This window comes from Danio rerio, chromosome 11 (assembly GCF_052040795.2).
Source record: "Danio rerio strain M-AB ecotype USA chromosome 11, GRCz13ab, whole genome shotgun sequence".
Lineage (NCBI taxonomy): Eukaryota > Metazoa > Chordata > Actinopteri > Cypriniformes > Danionidae > Danio > Danio rerio.
The window spans coordinates 23,519,375-23,535,692 of record NC_141031.1 but is presented as its reverse complement, the minus strand read 5'-3'; the positions used below and the strand labels follow the sequence as shown (position 1 = coordinate 23,535,692).

General features: G+C 36.7%; 1 protein-coding gene and 1 long non-coding RNA gene across 2 annotated transcripts in view; both read right to left on the bottom strand.

Annotated features, from left to right (window-relative positions):
* The window catches only part of LOC147841777 (uncharacterized), a 384,887-nt gene that overhangs the window by 223,841 nt on the left and 144,728 nt on the right, over positions 1–16,318 (bottom strand). The gene's annotated exons all lie outside the window — the stretch shown is intronic.
* On the bottom strand, positions 4,783–15,982 carry zgc:113307. The gene is given in 4 exon segments (NM_001020724.3): positions 4,783–5,219; positions 11,314–11,631; positions 12,273–12,906; positions 15,851–15,982. Coding segments are annotated over 3 exon segments (1,092 nt in total). The 5' UTR covers positions 12,895–12,906; positions 15,851–15,982; the 3' UTR covers positions 4,783–5,067.

The window sequence follows — 16,318 nt, the reverse complement described above, 5'->3', positions numbered from 1 at the left end:
TTAAGAGTAGTAAGTATTACGCTGTAAAAAGCTGATGTGTTTACATGTAATTTGTGTGTGTGTGTGTGTGTGTGTGTGTGTGTGTGCAAACATAACGTTCTGTAGTGCATTTAGTTATAGTTAAAGGCCATTTTTGGTCATCATACAGTAAACCTGTTGCTGCATTTCTAAATCGCCCATGTCTTGAGGTTGTTTATTATGATGCGAGTTACTTTCTATGTAATTTGATTGGACAGGAATCACGGGACAGATTTTTCTAATTCCCATAGACAGGAAAAAATAAAGAAGTGATTGCATGATGAATGAATGTAGTGGAATAAAGTACCAATACTACTGTAAAAATTTACCCAAGGGACAGAAAAAGAGCACATTTTTAAAACTACTAAGTAAATTAAAATTCCTGAGAAAAAACACTCAATTACATTAATTTGAGCATTTGTAATTTGTTACTTTACACCACTGGAAATCGGTAGTTATTAACTTCTATAGCTAGAAAAAATATATGTAATTCAATAGCTACCAATGGCAAACATTTTTTTTTTTACATACTGTAGGTCTGGAACAAGTGATGAGTAGTTTTAATGGTAATGATTAACTACCCCTTTAATTGAGTTACTACAATTCAAGAACGCTTTTTAAAGAGGCCAGTAGGACTTCTCAATATATATTTTCCTAGGCAGTTCTAACCAACTGTTGCAATATGCTAAAGTAGGACCCCTGTTTTTGAGGTCTGTTCAGGGAGCACCTCTTCTTTCAGAGGTGGTATGAATCTGTCATTTACCTCACTAATGACTTTACCACAACACAGATATATATTATTAAATTTCCCATGATTCTCAAAAGAAGACTGCCTGGTTATGTTTAGACTTGTTTATGGAACTTTTATGCTTCCAACTATATGAAAGTTGCTGTAGATTTAATAAGGATTATTATAACGTTTTTAATTGGTAAAACTGTAAAAAACAAAACATGTGTATATCAATATAACTGTGCATGTAGTGGCTTTGGTTTTAGATTATGATTATAGTCATCCAGATTTAGCCATCTTAATTTTTATTAAGGCTGATGAAGTGAACCAATATTTCTTCTGTCATGGTTCTGTTAACGAGGAATGTGAAGTCCAAACCTGGCTGATCCACGACTGCTGCTCTGCACTTTCAAAAATCTTAGTGGAGATCCCAGAGGGAGTTACGGCATCTTGAACACACGGTTCATTAACTCACATCGTTTAGATAGAGAGGAGCCATTTCTTCAGACTTATAGATCAAACGTGAGGTATTTTGGGAAATGTTCATGATCTAAGACAATTGTGATATGTTGTGACTGAGTGAAATGAGAGTTTAGTTTGAGGATGATTGTGTTATTTACTCTTCATTCTATTGGACTGCTTTCAATGAGCTGTACTCCTGAAGATGATGTGCTTGAGTTCACTCTGTACTGCCTTTTAAGTACTTTGTCTATACACACTGAAAGCAATGGTTGTGCCTTTAATAAATCCAAACACAATAGTAGATTAGTTTGCACACTCTCAGACAGTCTCTTGACCAAAACAATGCACACAATTACAAAGTGTACTGCTAATTTGCTTCTCCTTTTTATGTTTTTCCTAGTAGAACTTGAGCTACTGTATTATATGCTGTCATATACCAGGACCTTGACTATAGTCAATATTTATTGGATTTGCTATTTTTTAAAGGGATGGTCCAGAGTGTACACAAAAAAGTATGATTTTAAAAAGGAGGCGTGGCTTCTGACCCCGCCCCTAAACCTAACCATCATTGCAGGATAGGTAATTCATACTAAATTGTACAAATGAGATCATACGAATTGCCATGAGAGCATGTTGGTCAAGCATATTTTTGGCAAGTTTATGTTTTGTTGTAGGACAGAAAAGTTCATTTGCCATTTGTCTTTAATCTAGGCTTTTGTGAATAGTAAGCGTTTGAATGTGACATCTATGTGGCGTTCCAAGATATCAGCATCTGTTGACATCATTCACAACAATTTTTTAATGACCTAAGACATAGAAAAATAGATTCATTACCCATTTGTTTGATGTGCAGGCTACTAAATATGATATCCATATTCATTTTATTAAATGAGAAGCACTGTAATAGTCACAATCCAACATTACTTTTAATGGACACATTATGGTTTGGCTAAACTAATTTTGCTCATGGATACTCACAGAGGGACCCACAATCGCTCTTTGTGTCACAGGGTGGAATGTGTTTGTGTCCAAGGTTCAGTGCTTTTTACTAAATCCTTTCTTTGTGTCATAGACATTGTCTTGTGCAGTTTGAACATATATTTAAAAAAAATGTAATTATTTTTGCAGTTTTTAAGTGTTAGCAGATGCTGTATAATTGACAGTAATCAGTGCGGTGCACTAAGAATGACCTTTTTTAAATAAATTAGCCAGGCAGAGCTTAGATAACTATCATATGAGAATTTTGCAATGTCTTGTAGTATTTCAACATATTTGATGTTCAATTAAAACAGAAAACAACTAAACTTCTGTGAAAGACAGATGAAAATATTTGCACTATCAATATGACATTTATTTATTTTCTTTTGGTTTAGTCCTTTAATTAATCTGGGGTCACATCAGCGGAATGCACCGCCGACTTATCCAGCATTTGTTTTACGCACCGGATGCACTTCCAGCTGCAACCCATCACTGGGAAACATCCCAACACACTCATTCACACACATACACTACGGACAATTTAGCTTATTCAATTCACTTATACCACATGTTTTTGGACCTGTGGGGGAAACCGGAGCACCCAGAGGAAACCTATGCGAACACGAGGAGAACATGCAAAGTCCACATAGAAATGCCAACTGACCCAGTCGGGCTTGAATCAGCGACTTTCTTGCTGTGCGGTGATTGTGCTACCCACTGCACCACCATGCTGCTCTTAATATAACATAAGGGGTTTAAATTTGAATTAAATTCGAGAAATTCATTTTTAAGGCAACTGTTTGAGTAAAATGCATTTTAAAATTACAAACGAATGCCTCGATGATGGCAAAACATAGTGAAAAATATAGATGGATGATATTTTTGTTGTTGGATAGTGGCCCTTTCCTGAAGCTTTCAAAAGCACAAACATTTGTCATTAAACTAAGAATGACAGTAGTGGGTTAATGCGTCCGGTCTCGATGATGGCAAAATATAGTGAAACATTCATTCATTCATTTGTTTATTCATTTATTTATTAATTTACATCTACTATTTTTGCAGTCAGCAGTCTCTGGAGAGAACCCCAGACATCCCTCTCCCCAGACGCTTCCTTCAGCTCCTCCAGGGGGATCCCGAGGCTTTCCCAGGCCAGTCTAGAGACATAGGCCCCGTTTACACTAATGTGTTTTAGTTTGAAAACGGCGTTTTAGAAACAATCCATGTAGCGTTTCACCTAGCATTTCTGAACATATCTCCGTCCACACTACGCCACCAAAAACGTATATCACGTGACCATTTGCGCACTCTGGGCATGCGCGTTCTAGCGAATATATGCAGCTGCTGTAGTTAAAAAGGCATAGTTTAACTGCACAATGGCACCTAAAACAGACAATAGTGCAAAAAACGCTCCCATTTCTGTGTTCATGTTGTTTACAGTGAAGGCTGGTCTGCTGTCTTTTGGTAGCGTTAAAGCCATGTGTTATAGTCATGTGATAGGGGCTTGACAAATAAGGGAAGGATACGCAATGACACAAAAGCCCCAATCAGGTAGCGAATCTCAGCAGCCCCGCCTCCGTTTTTAGATGTCTGCGTTTTACCCCATCCACACTGAGACGGAGCAGCAGTGTTTCAAAATGAAAACGGCCTCTCCAGCGTTTCCAAAACGATCCGTTTTTGGCGCTCGAAAACTCCGGCGTAGTGTGGACAGATGGCGTAACCGTAGCAAAACTTATGCATTTTAAAACTAAAACACATTAGTGTAAACGGAGCCATAGTCCCTTCAGCATGTCCTGGGACTTCCTCCAGGCCTCCGTCTGGTAGGACATGCCTGGAACACCTCCCTAGGTAGGTGTGCAGGAGGTCTTCGAAACAGATGCCCAAGCCACCTCAGCTGACTTCTCTCGATGTGGAGAAGCAGTGGCTCAACTCCAAGCTCCTCCCAGATGACAGAGCTCTATAGCTCAGAGCAGAGCACAGAGCACTCTATAAGGGTGTGCTGGGCCACCCTGCAAAGGAAACTCATTTCAGCTGCTTGCATGCGAGATCTTGTCCTTTCGGTCATGACCCAAAGGTCATGACTATAGTTAAGAGTAGGAACATAGATTGACCGGTAAATCGAGAGCTTTGCCTTTGGGCTCAGCTCCTTCTTTACCACAATGAATCAATACATTGACCACATTACTGCTGCTGTTGCACCAATCTGCCTGTCAATCTTACATACCATCCTTCTCTTACTTTTGAACAAAACCCCCGGATCCTTGAACTCCTCCACCTGGGGTAAGGACTTTCCTTCAACCCGTAGATGGCAAACCACCTTTATCAAATGAAGCACCATGCAATGGATTTGGAGGGCTGGATTCATTAACTGCATTTAATGTTATTTTTATTGATACATTTTAAGCAGCATTTACTGAAGTTTTAAGCTAAATAATACTTGATCATTATTTCAAACATACTTATTTGGTGTTCAAAAAACAGTTCATGTTATTTTAGACTTTGAAAAACATCAACATGAAAACACTGCTTAATATGTTTCTGCACACCATTTTTTTCTGAACTCGTTGATGAAGAACGCTTAAAAATAGTTTATATCTGCTCGAATAACTGTTTATTTTTCATTATACCCCTAGAATATGTGTCATAAACACTAGGATAAAGCACAAGATGTGCACAAAATATGTATGCTCATATACAGTACAAAAAGAGTACAAGACCATTTACAACATGAGCATTCAAAATATCAGCACCTTAGCTTAAACACTGAGCAGTTTAGCATGCTGGCACACTTTCTAATGCAATATATATATTAAGATATAGCTTTGCATGCTTGTACGGTGTAAAATGTAGAGCTGCTTAAGACAGTGGCTGCTTCTGTTAGATCAAATGTAAATGTTATGGAGAACACGCAGACAGAAGACCCAGTCAGGAGGCAACTTATGATACTCCAGTTTATTGCCATCCAGTCTCAGGATCTTCATACGTGAATATGATGTGGGTCCGACTGTCCTGCAGAAACTGCTCACGTTGAACTCTAGAAGACAACAGAAAAGTTATAGCAGATTAGGTTGGGTGTTAAAATTTAGTAGCAATGTTTAATTTAATTTAATTTAATTTAATTTAATTTAATTTAATTTAATTTAATTTAATTTAATTTAATTTAATTTAATTTAATTTTAATTTAATTTAATTTAATTTGTTCTTGACTTCCATCTTATCTTACTGGCTGTGATTGTTAAGCTGTATTAAGCTTTATTACTTCCACTATTTATTGCCGACAGGAGATAGCGAGACAATGAGGTCAACATATTCAGCGATTAATTTGACATGCTGTTCCAGAGAATTTGAAACAGCCATTTGTCAAAATACAGCCCTCATAAACAGGAGCTGCTTCCCAATGCTGTGTAAATAAGTTACAGGTGTGCTGGAACTGGTACCTTCAGTGGCAGTAAAAACACAAGATCAGGACATCTGTGCTGGGAAAATCATGCAGTTTCATGCAGTTTTGAATACTAAATGTGATGGTAGAATAATATTTAGATGTCTGGGCTGCTAATATTAAACTTCTGAGTTTCATGAGGATGAATGAATTGAGTTATCTCTGGTGGTATTAAAACTGTTTTCACCACAGAGAATCAATATGCGTTTATGAAGCACATAAGGTGTGTAACTGCTTTTTAGCTTTTCCACTCTATTCCCAGAAGTCCAGCAATGATAATATTATAATCATATTTTCTGGAAATCTATGCGAAAAACAGGCACACTATGTCTCCACCCTCAGACTTGGAGCCTTTTAAATGGCCCTAGCTAGACAATACACTCTCTTTTACATTCTTTCCTTTTATTTTCTGAAGGTAGGTAGATTTGATAGATTCACAGGTTGTTTACTTATTTCCAAAATTTCATTTGTATGTTATAATCATCATAAAATCATCATTTTCAGTAGTGACTATAGCTTTGAGTTGGGAAAATTAATATATATTTTTAATTTGACTATTTATATATTTGGATTTTATTGCTGTTGTGTGAACAGCAAGTAATGAAACGTAAATAACAAATCTTACCCTAAACATGTTAGATATGTTTGAAGGCTTGGGGTAGGGTTATTCTATAAAGTTAATCTTTTTTTATTTATTAATTAATTTATTTTTTATAAGCATGGCATGTACAAACATTTCTATAAAGCTTCTGTTCCACTACACAATGTTACAAGACCTGCACTGTGAAAAGTGAACATGGCCATTTGTTGACTTTAAGTGCTATAGAAATATATTAAACTCGAAAATTTAATTTTGTTTGTCATAACCTACTGTAATCATGCTTATGTAACTTAAAATTAGCAAGTGTTATTTGAACCTCACTAAGTTAAAATGAACCTACTTACAACTGGGATGGATTTATTTAAGAAATGCACACTGCCAGGCATAGAGGGCAGTATAGAGTTGTGTAGTGTAAGGTCCATCTCGATTCTACCCCTTAGCCCTTCCCTCTACCGCATTCACGTGAAGGGGTAGGGGTGTCACAATTCACTTTAGCTTGAAAGCGTAGGGCTAATTTGAAGGGCTAAAAAGCCCTTTAAAAAAGGAAAAATTTCAGGACCACACCGAGGGCTACAAAAATTTTCCAGAATACACTATCTTGAACGGCTGCAGATAAAAATTGCTAAATTTCGCTATCTATAATCCCTAATAATAACAACTCCTGTATAGTAGTCCCACAACATACTTTCACATCTGAAACTCAATGACACTGGAATACCCTGTCAGAAAAGTCTAGTGGCCGGGTTTTGCCTTTTTATAATCTCTGACATAATGCTAATGTTGTTTTTGTGTGTTTACATAGATGAATATGGCCACTGTGTAAATGCACATTATAGTTACAATTTTATTGCCACATTAGATCATTATGAAAACATGTTATACGTCTTCAGTGATTTCCTGAAGATAAATACAAAAAACAACGCTACTCGAACAACTACAGCAGTTAGCATGTAACTTAATTCAACAAATAGACCATCAAAATAAAGTGCGACCTATTATATTATAGTATTATATATCATAATAATACATTATTGTAATACTATATTAAACATAGTATGCAAATATAAATTATAGTCAGTTATACTTTATCATAAATCTATCATAACAGTGTACTTTTAACAATGGTACCCTATCTACTGACATGATGTAGGTCCACAACTTGAAAACTAAGGGATTTAAAAAAAAAAAAAATCCAACATTTCCCACTCAACTTTGTTCTGGCATTTATGTGCGTAAATGTGACATTTCCAGTCATGAGTTAAGCGCACAGTCAGTTATTTAATTTACATTCTTTCCATTTGGTCTCTTATTAGAATATTACACTTCACAATGAGCTGGTAAACCACTATTAATAGCACATTTAGCCAATAAAAAATATGGTCCATCCTTTCCACTTGTTTTCTGAATGTTAATCTCACATTTGAATGTATATCTGTAAACAGATTTTCCAACGTGATTTAAATGTAAAAGTTCTTTCCATTCTTTCTGTTTGTTTCCTTAAGGTAAGTCTGACAAGTTGTTCCTTGTAAATAATTAGAATATTATACCTCACGTTGAGGTCGTAAACCACTATTGGTAGCTCATTAAGTAGGTACATTCTGTATTGAATTCTTTCTGCTTGTTTTCCCAATGTTAATCTGACAGATTGTTTAACATTTGCCTTAACTCCAATTCTTGGTTAGAGCAAACCAATTCTGTCATCTCTCTGGCTTTTGAATAAGTATATTATATGTTATATTTCAATTCGGGCAGGTAAACCACAATTAATGACATGAGATTTGTTGTATGCTTCAAAGAAAGTGCATCCTGTGTAACTTCTGTCTGAAATGAATGTCTGCTAAAGACTTTGCTGTTCGCTGTAACTGAGCTCGGCCTGCTGCTGAGGAGGAGGGGAGAGAACAGAGCGTGCTTTTAACACATGTGGATTCCTTCTGGAGTATTCACAGATGTTCCTAAACCTTCCCTCTTTATTTTCTCCCTCCTACTCTTTCAGCTAACCTACTTTTTCTAGTCACCTTGCATCTCTCCATGATGTTTCTGTCTGCATGCTGCGACAAACACATTAGACAGCGAGAGAGGGGGGAAAGGAAACCAAAATGAGCAGGGAAAGTTTGTTATTTCGCTTGTCGCACTTTCCGTCATTTTTCCCATGGCCTATCCGGGACTTAATGTTGATTCTATCGTGCCAGGGATTATTTCATCGGGCCTGAGAACACGGCCTCATTTTGTAAGACTGTTAATCAGGACACAAACATTCGAATGGCTCTCAGTCAAGCAATTGGAGAGTTTAAAGATTTGTGTTTAGAGTCCTTTCTGCACTTGGCTGATATTTAAAACTGTAGCAGATTTATAGGTATAGAGGTTCCTGAAATCTTCTCTTCAGTTTTATGCATTGTTTCTCTCATCACAGATTTGTGTGTAGTTCACAGTTCATTTCAACTCATTCTAAAAGCGTTACATTTCCAGAATGTGAACTGAATTAGAATCTTCAAGTAATGAAGAATTTAGTATTGCAGTTTGATCTTATGTTTGGTTCAAGATCAAGTTCAGTTTATTTAAATAGCATGTTTCCAACTTCCAAGTGCTTTACAGAGAAAATACAAACAAGAAGTATGGAGATAAACAAAACAGCAATAGGCACATAATGTAAAAGAGAGCATAAAAGATGTAAAATAGATTATACAAAAACAGTTTGGTTTTAATGCCTAAAACAAGAAAGTAAATGACCCTTTAAAAAATTCTGCCAAGTTAAAAGATGCTATCACAGTTGACCACACTAAACAGGATTAAAAACGAGACCTATCCCATGATGCCTCGTGAGAGAATTTATGAAGGGGAGTGAAGCAACGCAACTAAGGCAGGTAGGTCACTTGATGATGACATAAGGGGGGATGTAGTATGTCAAAACTTCATTCATACTTCATATTACAGTCTTAAAAATTAGCAGTGACAAAGTCATTTTTAATTCTAGCGGCAGTGCGTTCCAATGACGAGGACCAGTTTTGGCAAAAGCACATTCGCCCCTACTTTTGAGGTGAGCCTTTGGGACATTTAATAGAAACTGACCAGAGGAACGCAAGTGTCTGGATAGGCCACAATCAGTTGGGATAAATAATGGGGGCCCAGGCCATGTAAGAATTATACACAAAGAGAAATAGTGGAAAGACCTCAAAATGGGAGTGATGTGCATATTTCGGGCTTTTTGTTAAAAATATGCATTTTGCATATACTATAGGCGAGTGATCTGAGACTTAGGCAGCCCAAAACAAAGAGAGTTACAATAGTCTAACTGCGAGATTATAAGTGCATGTATAATTTTTAGAAAATGTGAAGTAAGGGAGGACTTCATTTTAGAGAGAACGCAAAGTTGGTCCAAGCTATTTCCAACCACATTTGAAATATGTTTATTACATTTTACGTTCTGATCTAATGTTTTGCCCAGGTCATCTACTCGGGGTGATCTGAACTCCTCCAAGTTGCCTAACCTGGAGTGTTTACAATGCTTGGTTACATTTAAAAACAAACAAAAAAAAAAGTGCTAATTATTGATTGTAATAAAATATGTATTTTAGAGCCAGATAAAAGAATTCCTTTATCTGGTCAATTTTAGAATCAGGGATGTGTTTCTTCCACAAAAATATACATTTCCATATTTACCGAGCTCAATGAGGAGACCCCTAATTTGTGTGAATTCACCTTCATTGTTCATCTTTGTGCACAAGAGGGATCATTAACTGCTTAATTTTGGACGTCATTTAGGTACAATGATATTGTGTAGTCCTATAATGTGTGTGTATGACAAAGCCGCTGACCATATGCAAAATTATGAAATATTTTCTGCTTTCACATTTGCATGACACGACCAAGTGCGCTCTATGGAAATGAATAAATAAATAAATTTTTATATTCATTAAATATTCATATTTGTTAAATATACATAAAGCCAGGATGCACAATTGTAATTATCCTCTGCAAGTCATCTGTCCTTATGTCTTAATTAGTGCTAGCACCTGAAATTGTTTAGATGATAATATAAATTCCTAAAAATATATTATATAATTAATGAAACCTATTAAAAAGCAGGGACTACGTCGAAGGAAAGTAAAAGTGATAAACTCTTTTTAGCAATGTATGATATATTTTTCAGTGTGGAATGTTAAAGCACATTAGGCTGCTCAGTTCAACTGGACTTAATACTTTTACAGTTCGAACTGTTGACTGACTTGTAGTTTATTTATCACATTGGAATGAAGATTCGACTAATTTACAGAGGAAATTATATTCCATGGACACAAGAGAACTAACCGAGTTAGTGGCGCCATCTAGCAGCGGTGTGTGTGGATCTGTCTCGACATTGAGGTACAATAATAGACCTAACATTATTTAGGTGACTATTAAACTGCTGAAGATTTAAACTGATAAAACAAAAGCAAAAAAATGAAGCTTTAATTGTGTGGCCAAAATCAAATATTTATATAAAGAATATTTTTAATTATTTTTTAGAATTATTATTTCTATTATTATCTATTATTTAAACACACGCACAGACATACTGTATTTATCTTACTTCTTGCATCTTTCTCCTTTTTTGGCCTCCTGTAGAATGTAGTAAATTCCTTTAATTCAAAGTCAAATTTCAAAGTTCCAGCACGGCTACCTTAATTCAAATTCAAATAAAGCTGTTACCCAAACTGACGTGAAATTGTGTCCTTTACATTGAGGGGATTTACTAGTTTAAGACCAAATCCATGGTTTCCTGACGACAGTCAGCAGTACTTTATTTCTATTTTAAACATCTTGAAACGTCTCTTGAAAACCTGCAGTAAGATTTAAGTGCCATGTCCTCTCCAAGTTCTGCTGGAGCAATTTATGGAATGTTTTGTTAATGTAACATCAGCAGGAAAATAAAATGTTCTCTGTCTTGTGTCTTGTCACTTGTGTCTTGTTAAAGCATGAAACACTCTTTTTGGAATGAGACTTTTCCTCTGTCTCAGTGAAATTCAGCTGTGCTGCTTTATCGCAGTGCAGTGCAGTGCTATAGAATAGCTGTTTTGGTTGGTCTAAAATAAGAACCTCATATAAACTCACCTTGGATGTGGTTAACCTCAAGGTAGAGGTACTGAAGGGTGATGGGAACTGAGGGGATTTCTGTCAGCCGGTTATATGAAAGGTCCAGCTCTACCAGAGACGTAAGGTTAAAGGCTCCAGGGTCAAGCCTTTCATTCCTCAGCTTGTTGTGTCCGAGTCGTAGGTAGCGAAGTCCACTGAAGCCATGAAGGCTGTTCTCAGACAGTCCAGTCAGAGAGTTGTTGGAGAGATATAGCTGCTGAACAGATGGAGGCAGATGTTTGGGGAAAGTGTCCAGAAAGTTGTGACTAAGATCCAGGAGGTTGAGGGCTCCAAGACCTGGTGGAGAACAAGAGAGATAAAGTCATAAAGTGAGTTAGCACAGATCCTTTTTGTAGAAATGCACAATATATTGATCTCATACAGTATGTCCATATGGATTACTAGATCAGATATCAGAGGTCTGTCCATCTATCTTTACACTTTTAAAAATAAAGGTTCTAAAGGGATTTATTAACACTGATGCCATAGATTAGAAGCATTGTTTTAAATATTAAAAGATCTCTTTCCACCATTTTTTGGAATGTATCCATCAATCCATCCATCCATCCATCCATTCATCCATCAATTTATCCATCAATCCATCCATCCATCTATCAATCCATCCATTTGTTTTTACATTTAAATCATTTTTAAATCATTTACATGGATCATTTGAAAACTTTTAGACAAATTGCACAATTTATGGGCTGTCCAACAATAAATATGATACATATTACATATGTCAGGCAGAGTAAAAAATTTTTTCTAGATGAGAATGATAAACATTGGAAGCCAGTCAATCAATGTATTATTCTTAGACAAATACATATTTAAATAAGTAATTTTTTGGTTAGTGGATAATAAATTAGTTTATTTCTAGGTTTATCTATAGAAAATTTGGGATCTAGGAAAAACCAACAAAGGAAAATATTGCATACCTTTGAAATCCCCCTCTTCGATAGTCTTCAGACGATTGCCTTGTAACAAAATTAACGTCAAACTGTCCAGATTTTGGAAATCACCTTCAGAAATCTTTTCAATGTGATTGTATGCGAGTCGCAGCTGTTTCAGTCCGCTTGGCAGTCCGGCTGGCACTTTAGTCAGGTTATTATGATTTATGAACAGATTTACCAAGCGGGTCAGACTGGAGAACAACACATTATCAAGTTGCTCACTCAATAGTTGATTGTGGTCCAAGATCAACCAGCGCAAATAGGTGGTATTGTCAAACGCTCTGGATCCAAGGGAAGTAATATTATTGCCTTGGAGGAACAGGTACTGCAGGCGGAAGGGAAGGCCAGAAGGAAGCTGGTTAAGGCCTCTGTGGTCACAATAAATGGCTGTCGGCCACTGAATTGGGCAGTCGCACTCCAAAGGACAACTTTGTGTGTTCACAGTCCGATACCAGCCTGGATCTATCCGGTCTTTCAAAGTCAACACGCTCGGCTCTCCTAGAAAACGGTTGATCCAGAGGGGTACACCTCCATAGTCCAAATCCATTGTGAAGGCCAGAGTCAGCCCACACACAGAGAGTAACAAAAAAACTGACCTATAATCCATTCGTCCGCCTACCTAGATGAACACACAAATAGGTATATAAACATATTTGTAATTCTTAATAGAGTTTAGGAAGCTTTTTTGTCTAGCAGCAATAAATTAAAAACTCCAAAGAAGCTGTTTACAAAAAGATAACAGGCATTTTTTTCACAAAATAATGCAAACGGATGATAAAACCATGTCAACATTGATACTATATATATATATATATATATATATATATATATATATATATATATATATATATATATATATATATATATATATATATATATATATAATATTGAAATAATATAGCAGCAATATTCACAATGATAACTAGCCTACATTCTTATTGAAACCCCGTCCAAAACATTTCCTAGATGATAAATGATAAACATTGGCTGCTGATTATAATCCACAAGCTTGAGCACTTAAACCAGCAGATGGCATAACTGCATCACATGCTTATAATAAACAGATCAAAACCATGTGTCGGTTTGGTTGCCAGTTTAGCTGTTTTTCTTGGTGTGAATGGGTCTAAAAGTAACAATAAACAGCAGACTTGTTGCATTCCTAGTTAATTTTGCTAATATAAACAATGGATCTTACAAGGGTCATAAACTCAGATATGTAAATATTCATTATACTATAAAAAAAAATCTTGTACAGTTTTCAGAATGTTTTTGTTAGTCTGAATGCAGCTTACATTAAAACTGAACTGCCAGAATGACTGTGAAAGTGCCCCTTTATTATGTAATAGTGTGGCTTCACAGAAGATCATGCTCACTTCACATCAGTGACTTTTTAACAGGTAAAAATGAGGGATGCAAATGAAGAATGATGCATTAAAAAGATGCAGTGAACAGCAAAAATCAGGCGCTAGAAAGATTTGAGAAAAAAAATATTTAAAAAACCTTATTGACATGGAATAAGAATTTTTTATTTATTTTATTTTTTGCTGTTTATTCTGATGAATCCCTTACCCAAAGAGCAATGACACTTTTTTAAACTACCCCTGAGCACCTTTTGTTTGATTTTAAATGTCAGTAATAACTTTCATTTGTATACTTTCACTTTTACTGATGTGCCCCTATTATTGACCATTAATAGTTCATATTTTGGTTCGCGGACTCCCCAGCAACACCACTTCTAGCAGCAACCTAGCTTTCCCATGTAGTCTCTCTTCCAAGTAGTGATTGGGCACAGCCTTGCTTAACTTTGGTGGGTGACCATGTGAGAGTTGCAGAGAGCTACAGTAGCAGGCATTTTAAATGTTGACCACTGTGTGTGCGCAAATTCATCGGAGGTGCATTATGCTGTGCGAGAGCATGTTTAAGCCATTGAAATTAATGAGTTTTATAGCACAATGCTTTCTGCATCCAGTGTGAAACCTGCTTTAGCCAGTGCAAGCTATATTGGACTATATTGATATACTGACTATATTGGATCTGTCAGTAATGTTGCATGACACAAATGTGAGAAAATTATTTTATGGTAACTATTTCTTTGATTGTTTTTACAGATCTGTTGATATGCATTTGTGTCTTTACCTTTAAACACAGCTGTGTTCATTTATAAAGGATATACACTCACCCGCCACTTTTAAAGGTACACCCATTTACTTACTTGTTGACGCAATCAGCCAATCACATGGCAGCAACTCAATACATGAACTGTAGGCATGTAGGCATGGTCAAGACAATCTGCTGCAGTTCAAACCAAGCATTAGAATAGGGGAAGAAAGGTGATTTAAGTGACTTTGAATGTGGCATGGTTTTTGGTGCCAAATGGGCTGGTCTGAGTATGTCAGAACCTGCTGATCTACTGGGATTTTCACGCAAAACCATCTCTAGGGTATACACAGAGAATGGTTCAAAAAAGAGAAAATATCCAGTGAGTAGCAATTCTGTAGGCACAAATGCCTTGTTGATGCCAGAGGTCCGAAGAGAATGGCAAGACTGGTTCGAGCTGAAAGAAAGGCAACAGCAACTAAAATTAATCACTTGTTACAACCAAGGTATGCAGAAGAGCATCTCTGAACACACACATGGATGGATGGGCTACAGCAGCAGAAAACCACATCTGGTGCCACTCCTGTCAACTAAGATAAGAAAACTGAGGCTACAGTTTGCACAGGCTCACCAAAATTGGACAACAGAAGATTGGCTGGCTGGTGCTGGTGTAAGGGTGTGGGGGATATTTTTTTTGGGCCCATTAATACCAGTCGAGCATCGTGTCATGTCCATCTCTTTATGACCCCAGAGTACCCATCTTCTGATGGCTACTTCCAGCAGGATAACTCGCCATGTCATAAAGCGTGAATCATCTCAGACTGGTTTCTTGAACATAACAATGAATTCACTGAACTAAAATGGCCTCCATAGTCACCAGAACTCAATCCAATAGAGCACCTTTGGCATGTGGTGGAACGGAAAATTTGCATCATGGCTGTGCAGCCGACAAATCTGCTGCAACTGTGTGATGCCATCATGACAATATGGACCAAAATCTCTGAGGAATATTTCCAGCACCTTGTTGAATCTGTGCCACAACAGATTAAGGCAGTTCTGAAAGCAAAAGGGGGTCTATCCCGGTACTAGAAAGGTGTGCTTAATAAAGTGGCCAGTGAGTGTAGACTGTCAAACATACATGCAAATTATATCGGTGTGCATGCAGCTGCTCTTGGTAATATCTAAAACTATATACTAAATCATACCAGGGGAACGAAGGTGTCAAAAAAGGATTACTCATAATTAAACTGTTTTTTTTTTTTTTACATGTAAAAGTCTTGATTATAATTAGAAAAAAGACATTCACAAAAAAAACATGAAAATGTTCATTAAATGCCTCTATTTCAGTGTCAGTTTCAGGAAAAACATTTTAAAAATGGCTACTTTCAAAACAACTATTCCTTTTTCTTTTGTCGTTCTGCTAGCACATGCATCATCTACATACAGTACATGAAGAATGTGCATACCTTTTGCCACTCTTCACCGACCAGTTTCTCTCAGAAGAGCCTCTTAACAGTAGATTTGTCCACTCAATCGCTGCAGACTCTTACACAGGACACTGCATGGCAGCTCGTGAAGTTTTACCCGGCTACTGAAACATTCCTCACGCAGCGATGGCCTTTTTCTTCCATACGGCTTATTCGCACTCTCTTTTTTCCCCCCAACCTGTCTCGGAAGCTTATGGTTGGAGTTTAACCACCACACAACATTTGTTAGAAACATGTGTGCTGGCAGCTTGAGAAAAGGCGAACTTTAAAGGCAATGCTGTCGTAAGTTAAGATCTTCTTAATGCACAACACATAATGCATTGATGGCTTGACTATTTGTAATCTTTATCTGATGTAGAATCATTTGTTAATGCTTATGCAAACCGTATAGCGTTGCATAAACAGCCTTAGGCCACTGACTGATGGACTGCAGTGTCACGAGTCTGT